The sequence below is a fragment of the Symsagittifera roscoffensis genome, chromosome 4, assembly GCF_963678635.1.
Source record: "Symsagittifera roscoffensis chromosome 4, txSymRosc1.1, whole genome shotgun sequence".
Taxonomy (NCBI): domain Eukaryota; kingdom Metazoa; phylum Xenacoelomorpha; order Acoela; family Convolutidae; genus Symsagittifera; species Symsagittifera roscoffensis.
Genome location: NC_087065.1, coordinates 20,871,793 through 20,879,719, shown reverse-complemented (window position 1 = coordinate 20,879,719; position 7,927 = coordinate 20,871,793). Strand labels below are relative to the sequence as shown.

The following is a 7,927-nucleotide window of genomic DNA, read 5'->3' as shown; positions in this document are numbered from 1 at the left end:
ATGCTAAGATGCTATTTTCATGAACCAAGATATCTGTGAGAAACTATCTCTAGTCAAATCAAAATACGAAACAATCCCTTCCTTATTTATTCAAAGAGAGATATAGGCTTTTCTGGGAACTATGGCCGGATCTGCATTGAAGCGACTGATGCATGAGTACAAACAACTCACTCTGCAGCCTCCTGAGGGCATCATAGCTGGACCAAAAGACGAGGAAAACTTTTTCGAGTGGGAGGCATACATCAGGGGTTAGTCATTTTATTTAAGGGGTATAATATTTGAGAAATTAACGGCTTAAAATGGTCGCTAGTTGAGATATTTTGTAACGAAAGTTAAAAAATAGCGTTGAGTGATAGATATTATCAGTCCTTGAGTCGCAAAAAAAGAGATTCGCCCAATAAAATAAGAGTCTGAAATGTAGAGAAATAATAGAAACGGAATATGCTGAGGCAAGCCTAAAAAGCCTTTAAAAGACCTTCTGCGAACTGCAGAAACCACATTATTTATTATTATGATTAAATTCTCGCAATTTTCTTGATTTCTAGTTTTTCTTGACAGTTGAAAGAACAAACTAGTTCGAACAACTGTTCCTGAAATTCATTCTCGTCTACATTTTTATAAGTTTCCTACTTGTTACCAGGTCCTGAGAATAGCTTCTACGAGAACGGAGTGTTCCCCGCCACCATCACCTTTCCCACAGACTACCCTATGAGTCCCCCCAAGATGAGATTCACTTGCGATCTCTTCCACCCCAACGTCTACTCCAACGGCAATGTCTGCATATCCATACTCCATTCCCCAGGTCAGTTTGAATACCAAGAGTAAGAATGTAGCTGACACAATGACAGATCCATTTTAGTAACAAGCAATATGGGAGTTTATTGAGAATAGATATATTAGGTTTTAAGGTGCTCAAAATGGATCAGTCGATTTTTTTCAGCTGCGAGGCTAAAGCATAGTGCATCTCAGTGACATATTAAATTTTAAGTTTTTATTTCTATTTTCGTAGGAATTGATCTTTTCCAATGTGGCATCGCGAAAAACAGATTGGGACAAAAACTGATTGGGTCAAATTTCAGCCACCATTTTATACAAAATACAAAAACAGTGGCTAAGATCCAATGTGGTTTATGTAAAATGATTTTTATTCGTGCAGGGGAGGACCCGACTGGCTACGAGAAGAGTAGTGAGAGATGGAGTGCAGTGCAGGGAGTGGAGAAGATACTTTTGAGTGTGATGAGTATGCTGGCAGAACCTAATGATGAGTCAGGCGCCAATGTGGATGCGAGCAAACTGTACCGAGAAGACAGAGACGCATTCTTACTCAAGGCAGACTTATGTGTCAGGAAGTCACTGGGACTAGCTTGAACTGGAGAAGAACTTCAAGGACTAAAAGGAAGGCTCAGATCACTTAATAGAACAGAAATATAGGAAGTTGAAGGGCAAAACATTTCTGGTGTTTTTAATGACTTATGGTAGTCTCTCTCGTTTAACAGTGATCAAAAACATAAACAGTTGCTCTAGCGTTCAATTATCTTCAACTTTTTATTTATATACTTGCAAAGCAGTAGAAAACTCCTTAAAACTTTAAAACTGGGAATTATATTTAAATTACATGCGCTAAATGTGTTGTTTAAAATTATAATGAATTTCAGAATTCGAAAACATTTTCATTTTTGAGGCCGTATTTTGTTTCAGGAAAGTCTTCAGATTTCTTTGCGATTGCACGCATATCTTGGTTTTATTTTTTATTTCTTAAGTTCACTCCAAGTTGTTTTCTAAATAGAAGGCAAATTACGCGATGCGATAGCGATATATCAGCGCTCGTGTTTTAATTTAAACATTTCCCAGCGAAATGAACGAAGCACTTTATACAGTTTCATCAAATTGATTAGTTGTATCAAAAAATGTGCCAATCAGAAGAAGAACTGCTTGTTGCTGTCCACGAAGCATAGAAGATTCCAAATTTGTTTTTTTTTTGTGCGAGATCTGCGGAGAGGAACTTCAGATAATCTTCCAATAGGTGCCGGTTATGGGTTGAATATACACTATATGGTGTTTTAAGAGTCATTTTGGTCGAACTAAAAAAAGGTCACGAAAATCCGCCCACTCCAAGAGAAAATAATAGATCATATTAGCTTAATAATTTTTAAGATTCATGAACATACTGATTATAGGTCTTGGAGTTTTTTTCAGGAAAATCTTAACAGGTCGTCACGCCAAAGTTTGAGTTATCGCAGCTTGACTTTTGATTCTCTTTTAAGTTTTTAAAGTTCATATCCTTTGTTCAGAGGGAGGCAAACTCCACTATCGAACAGCTAAAGTATACCGGCCACGAAAAACATCAGCGACTTTTAGTTTCGAAAGTCGAATTTAGAAATCGGATTTCCCAGCTAAATAAAATCTTTAAGTATTGATCGAGTTTTCTCAAATTGGGTCTATTTCATGAAAAAATTGTGAATTATGAATTGTTCTAGAAATTCAAAGAGGTTAAGGGCCATCTAATTTTTTTTCTTGAAAAATCGAACGCTGAGATTTTTCAAAAAACAAGTCAATTTTTTTTAGCGCGTTACTCTTTTCCAACTGCCAGTTGACTGTTTTACAAAACTTTCAATTGGTGGCTAAAACCCAATGTGGCTTAATCTTAGATGATTTGTAATCATCCACGGGAAGACCCGATTTGCTACAAAAAGCGTAGTGAGAGATGAAGTACAGTGCAGGGAGTGGAGAACATACTGTTAAGTGTAATGAGTATGCTGACAAAACCCAATGAAGAGTCAGGCGCCTATGTGGATTCGAGCAATTTGTACCCAGAAGACAGAGACGCTTTCTTACTCAAGGCAGACTTGTTCTTCAGGAAGTCAGTGGGAATAGCATGAACTTGAGACGAATTTTGAAGGCTAAAGAAGGCTCAGATCACCTAATAGAACAGAAATATAGAAAGTTGAAAAAAATTTGGGTGCTTTTTAACGTCTTATGGTAATCATTCTCTAGCAATGACAAAAAACTTGATGAGTTGCGTTAAGGTTAAGTTATCTTCTATTTGTATGTAATGGCAAAGCAGTAGAAAACTCCTTCAACTTTAATGTCGGAATTATTTTCAATATACATGCTCTAAATGTGATAATAAAAGTGATAATGAAATTCTGAATTCCATTTTTTTGGATTTTTTGAAGACGTGTTTTTGTTTCAGGAAATTCCTGAAACTTTTTTGCGATGAGACGCATATCTTGATGATTTGATTTTCTGTTTCTTCTTAAGTTCACTTCATGTTCGTTTCCTAAATAGAAGGCAAATTACGCGATGCGATAGCGAAACCTGAAAAGCGATTTAGCAGCGCTCTTTGTGTAATTTACATATTTACCAGCTAAAAGAAACCCTCTTTTACATTTTTCTCAAATTGATTGTTTGTATTATAAGATATCAATCAGAAGAAGAATTGCCGGTTGCTGTCCAAGTAGCATAGATAATTCTGAGTTTATTTTTTTAATGCGAGCTGTGCGGAGAGGAACTACAGACAATCTTCGAACACGTGCGGGTTATGCGTTGAATATACACTATGGTGTTTTAAGAGTGCTCAAAAAGTCACTTTGGTCGAACTAAAAAAAGGTTACGAAAATCCGCCCACTCCCAGAGAAAATAATAGATAATATTAGATAATTTTTAAAATTCATGAAGATACTGGTTATAGGTCTTGGAGTTTTTTTCCAGGAAATTCTTGGAAAGGTGTTGACGCCAACATATGATTTTTCGCAGTTTGACTTTTGATTTCTTCCCAAGTTTTTAAAGTTCCTATTCTTTGCTTAAAGGAAGGCAAACAAAACTACCGAACAGCTAATGTATAAAAGTCACGAAAAACGTCATCGTTTTCTAATATCGAAGGAGGATTTCAATTTAACAGGGGAATCAAGATTTAACAGCGGAATCCAACTTTTCCCTAGTGGCCCAATTTACCCAAATTGAGTTAATATTAACTACAAAAGTTTCAATCATAATGTTTTCTTGAAATTCAAAGCGCTGCAAAGACATATTTTTTTGCTTTGAATTTAGAAAACTGATTTAAAAAAAATTCAGTTTATTTTCTTTTCCATTCATGACTCATGTACTCTTTTCCAACTGTTTGTTGGCTGTGTTTAAAAACGGATTTCAGATTGAATAGTGTAGATTTGCTATAAATTGATTCATCGGTATCAGCAGCTTAATTTGCCGGATTTGCTTGCTATAAGTTTGACTAATTGGCAAAGATTTTAAAAGCATTGTTCCTTGCAAAATTTTTAAAGCGTACACAGTTTCTGTTAAAAATCAATCAAATTACGACTGAAAAAGAGCTTCAGTAAATTATAACTCGAAGTTTAAAAAATCGTAAATACACTTTTTTTTGTATTTGCTGGTACAATAAATGTTTCTGGAAATCCAAAGAGCTTTAATAAGATAAATTTTCCCAAAAAATTCTTTCAATTCCATGAAAACTGTTTTGATTTCCGTGAGCTTAACTTTTGTTACTTCTTTTGTTAAGTCAGACGAAATTAGGAACCACATAAAATCGCCAGGTAGGCCTAGTGATACATCGTTAACTCTTTATAAAGTGGCTGTTGGTTATGTTTTTGTTTTGGAGAGCTTAAGCTGAGCATGATAATCAAAAAAACATATAAATTACCCGGTGATCAAATTGTCCTAATTTCATCGAAAAAACTCCACTTCGAGTGTAATCGCTTCGTATTTTGCTTTGGTTTTTTAAAATTGTTTTCTGATTCGATTGCATTTGATCACATTAATTCGGAAATGAGATAAGTTTCACCAGCATGAACAGTAGTTTTATTTCCAGATTGTTTGGCATTTTTTCAAGATTGTATTCCATTGAAATTTTGGATGATATGTAATCATGAAATCAAAACGTCGAAACTCATAATAATCTCTAAAACAATAAATTAATCTTATTTTCACAAAAGTCTAACAAGTTGGTTATCTTGTGTAGACGATAGTTTGGACAGACTCTAATAAAATTAAATCTGATGTTAAGTCAACAGATGGTCCCAAATTACTGTATTAAAAGTTATCTTGGTAAATTTAAACGGCTGGAAATGATAAAGGAAGCAGTTCATCAGTTTTATACTTGCTTCAGCTTGTCGTGTCAAACTAGTTTCAATAACCGGAAGAAATTATCAGTAAATTAAATGTTTTTGCGTTCAATAAGGTTTTCTGGGCAGTGAAAATGACTAAATTGAAACATTTAAAAGCATAACATTTGTTTTGACGAGATAAAAAACTTACAGTGAGTTAAATTATTTTGATACCACGGGACACTTTTGAAGCGCTGTTCTTAGCTTATTTTTATAGATGAGTTTTATATGGTTGAAAAGCCCTTGATTTCTTTATTCAACGAGTCAGTTTTTTTTTACCAATGTTCGTGTAAATTTTTATCTTTGTTTTTGGTTGCTTATTGAAAAAAATCAACTTCCCAGAATTCAATGGAAGACAATGGATGATGAAGAACATTTTGATTGTTTGATTGCTATATCATTATTATTATTATTTTTTTGAATTTATGATCCTTTACTGATACAAACACTAGCTTAGTATTTTAAGTGGGCTCAAAAGGTCAAAAAGGTCAAACTTAAAAACCAAAGTTGATAAATGAAATTTGAAGATGCACCCCGATCGATGAAGTCTACACCGATTGAGAAAACCCACCTCCTTTTCCTGGCTAAGAGTAATATTAACAGTTTTTTTAGTGCGGTTTCTTAGCGAAATAAAAGGCAAAACTGAAAATATTTCCCCTAAATAAATGACAAAACTGAGAAAACGTAGTGAGTATTGGTCTTCATATTTTTTTTGCTTATTTTGTTTCTCAAGAAAAAGTTCTGAAATTTTTGACTCTCAAATATAATTTTTTGTTGCGGCTTGATGTTCAATTTTTTTAAGTTCATCTCATTTTTCTTGTTGAAAGGAAGGTGGACCCTTTTTTTAACAGCAAATGGGTAAAATTCAGGAAAACGTAATCGCATTTTAAATTCGGAAGTGAGTTTTAATTTTAAGAAATGCCAGCAGAGTAAGAACTTTACGCACTGACCCAGTTATTTCTATATGAGTTGTTTTTATCAAAAAGCTTCAATCTCAAATATTTTGTGAAATTCAGGGAACGTTAAAATTGTAGACTCGAAAAGTGTTCAGAAGATTGAGAGGGCAACAAAAAACTCCTTAAGGAGGTGAGAAAGGAGTTGAAAAAAACTAAAACGTGACAGAGGTGACCGTAAAGCAAAGCTGCAGGTCGTAAAACCAGTTGTTGCCAGACTGAATACGATTGACTCTCATATATATGGGCGATTTGAGAAATATGTCCCTTGGAAAATGTCTGGTTTTCGGCGTCTGCTACTTTTTTCTCTTAATTGTGTTACACGTCAACTGTGAAATATAGGGTTGTAGTAATGTCCCATTTTTCATTTCTACACTAGGACAAAACCAGAGAAAATTTGAGGCTGCATTTGAACTCAACTGTTCTACCTCTTGGCGAAAAATTTTTAAAGGAATATTTTGAAGTCACAGGTTGAACCAGCAAACCTTTATACTGTTTTCCGAGAAACGATCCGACAAATAGGACAAGGCAAATTTAAACGTATTCTTCAACAAAATACGGAAAAGCCGACAGAAGAAAATGTAGGCGACAACGCAGCAACTATAGACGGAATTTGCCATTTGCACAATTTTTTGGTTTGTGAATAGCATGAATTAACTCCAAAACGGTTAGTCTGCATTTTACGCAAATTTGGATTCTTCCTATAAAAATTGGTGTGGCAGCCAAAAAATGCAAAAAAGAATCTCAATGAAAAGAACGCAATACAAAAAGCTTAAAATACTATTCGCATCTTTATTAGATGTTTATCAGACCTCTTTTCTAAGTAAATATCTCAAAAAATAGTTTTTGTAATTGGTGCGAGGTGTCTGTCTATTGCCATTTTTCCTCGCACTATAACGAAATACGTAGATAACGCTATAAGCACTGCCGTTACTTTGAGTGTTAACCCTCCAGCAATTAACCCAAACAAAAGGCTGCAACAGTTACTTCAAATAAGGTATCTACAGAACACGACGAATATAATCATACGGGTTGTTGTCATAAACAATTCACTGTCACCTCATCGGAGCAACAGTTTTTGGCCTTGTCTTATCGGGAGTTTTATTGGAGTGTTTAGGAAAACATGATATATATTGAAAGCTGAATACCACCATCATTGGTTTTAAACGACGCGTCATATCCAAAAGAAATCGTGAATTGAAATCATTGCTTTCTGAGCTGCGTACTGTCAATCCCGTCAAAAACCTCGAGCTATAAAATCTGGAAACAGTCTTAGACCATTCGGAGGCTTTTGAGAAAGAAAAAGCTATCTGCAAAACAATGAGATAACAAGCCGCGTCCATTAAAAAACCAACCAGCAAAAAACCGAAATAAAAAAAGAGATGGAAAGTCATTAGCAGACGCTAGCAACGAAAATTGATCTGTAGATTTTACTTTTTCTTGAACAGAATTGATTTGGATTTCGAGTATATTTGACCTATCAAGTATCCCAAGTGTACACATTTCAAATCCTACTTGCGTACTGTATAAAGATAACTCTTGTTCATTCCCTCGAGTATTCACGTGTGCGTGAAATTAAGCGATTCAAATAGATTTAGGTGTTACTAACTTGGTTAATTTTTTTAAACTGTTTGTAGGCATTAAGTTGGTTCATTATAGAGGATAAGGGTTTATGATTTGGCGTCAAGGCAGGTGGATTCTTAATTGCGTTTGAATTGTAGCACATTTGTGCAGTCATAAGATACCCACAGGGATCGACTCACGGGCCCTAAGGCCCCTCGAGGAGACGTCACATAGTGCAATTTTTAATAGAATTTCTCTCTAATTTTAATGAAACGGCACATAGAGAGAGAG

The 7,927-nt window shown here is 34.8% G+C and overlaps 1 protein-coding gene across 1 annotated transcript; it reads left to right on the top strand.

Annotated features, from left to right (window-relative positions):
* LOC134843589 (ubiquitin-conjugating enzyme E2 G2-like) lies at positions 1-1,622 on the top strand. The gene is made up of 3 exons (XM_063859735.1): positions 1-248; positions 641-802; positions 1,157-1,622. The coding sequence occupies exons 1-3, from the start codon at positions 122-124 to the stop codon at positions 1,366-1,368; spliced, it is 501 nt and encodes a 166-aa protein (XP_063715805.1). The 5' UTR covers positions 1-121; the 3' UTR covers positions 1,369-1,622.
* The last annotated feature ends 6,305 nt before the right edge of the window (positions 1,623-7,927 follow it).

Coding starts and splice junctions, on each gene's coding strand:
- LOC134843589 (XM_063859735.1), top strand. CDS start 122: ATGGCCGGATCTGCATTGAAGCGACTGATGCATGAGTACAAACAACTC. Junction 249..640: donor GTGGGAGGCATACATCAGGG/GTTAGTCATTTT, acceptor ACTTGTTACCAG/GTCCTGAGAATAGCTTCTAC. Junction 803..1,156: donor ATCCATACTCCATTCCCCAG/GTCAGTTTGAAT, acceptor TTATTCGTGCAG/GGGAGGACCCGACTGGCTAC.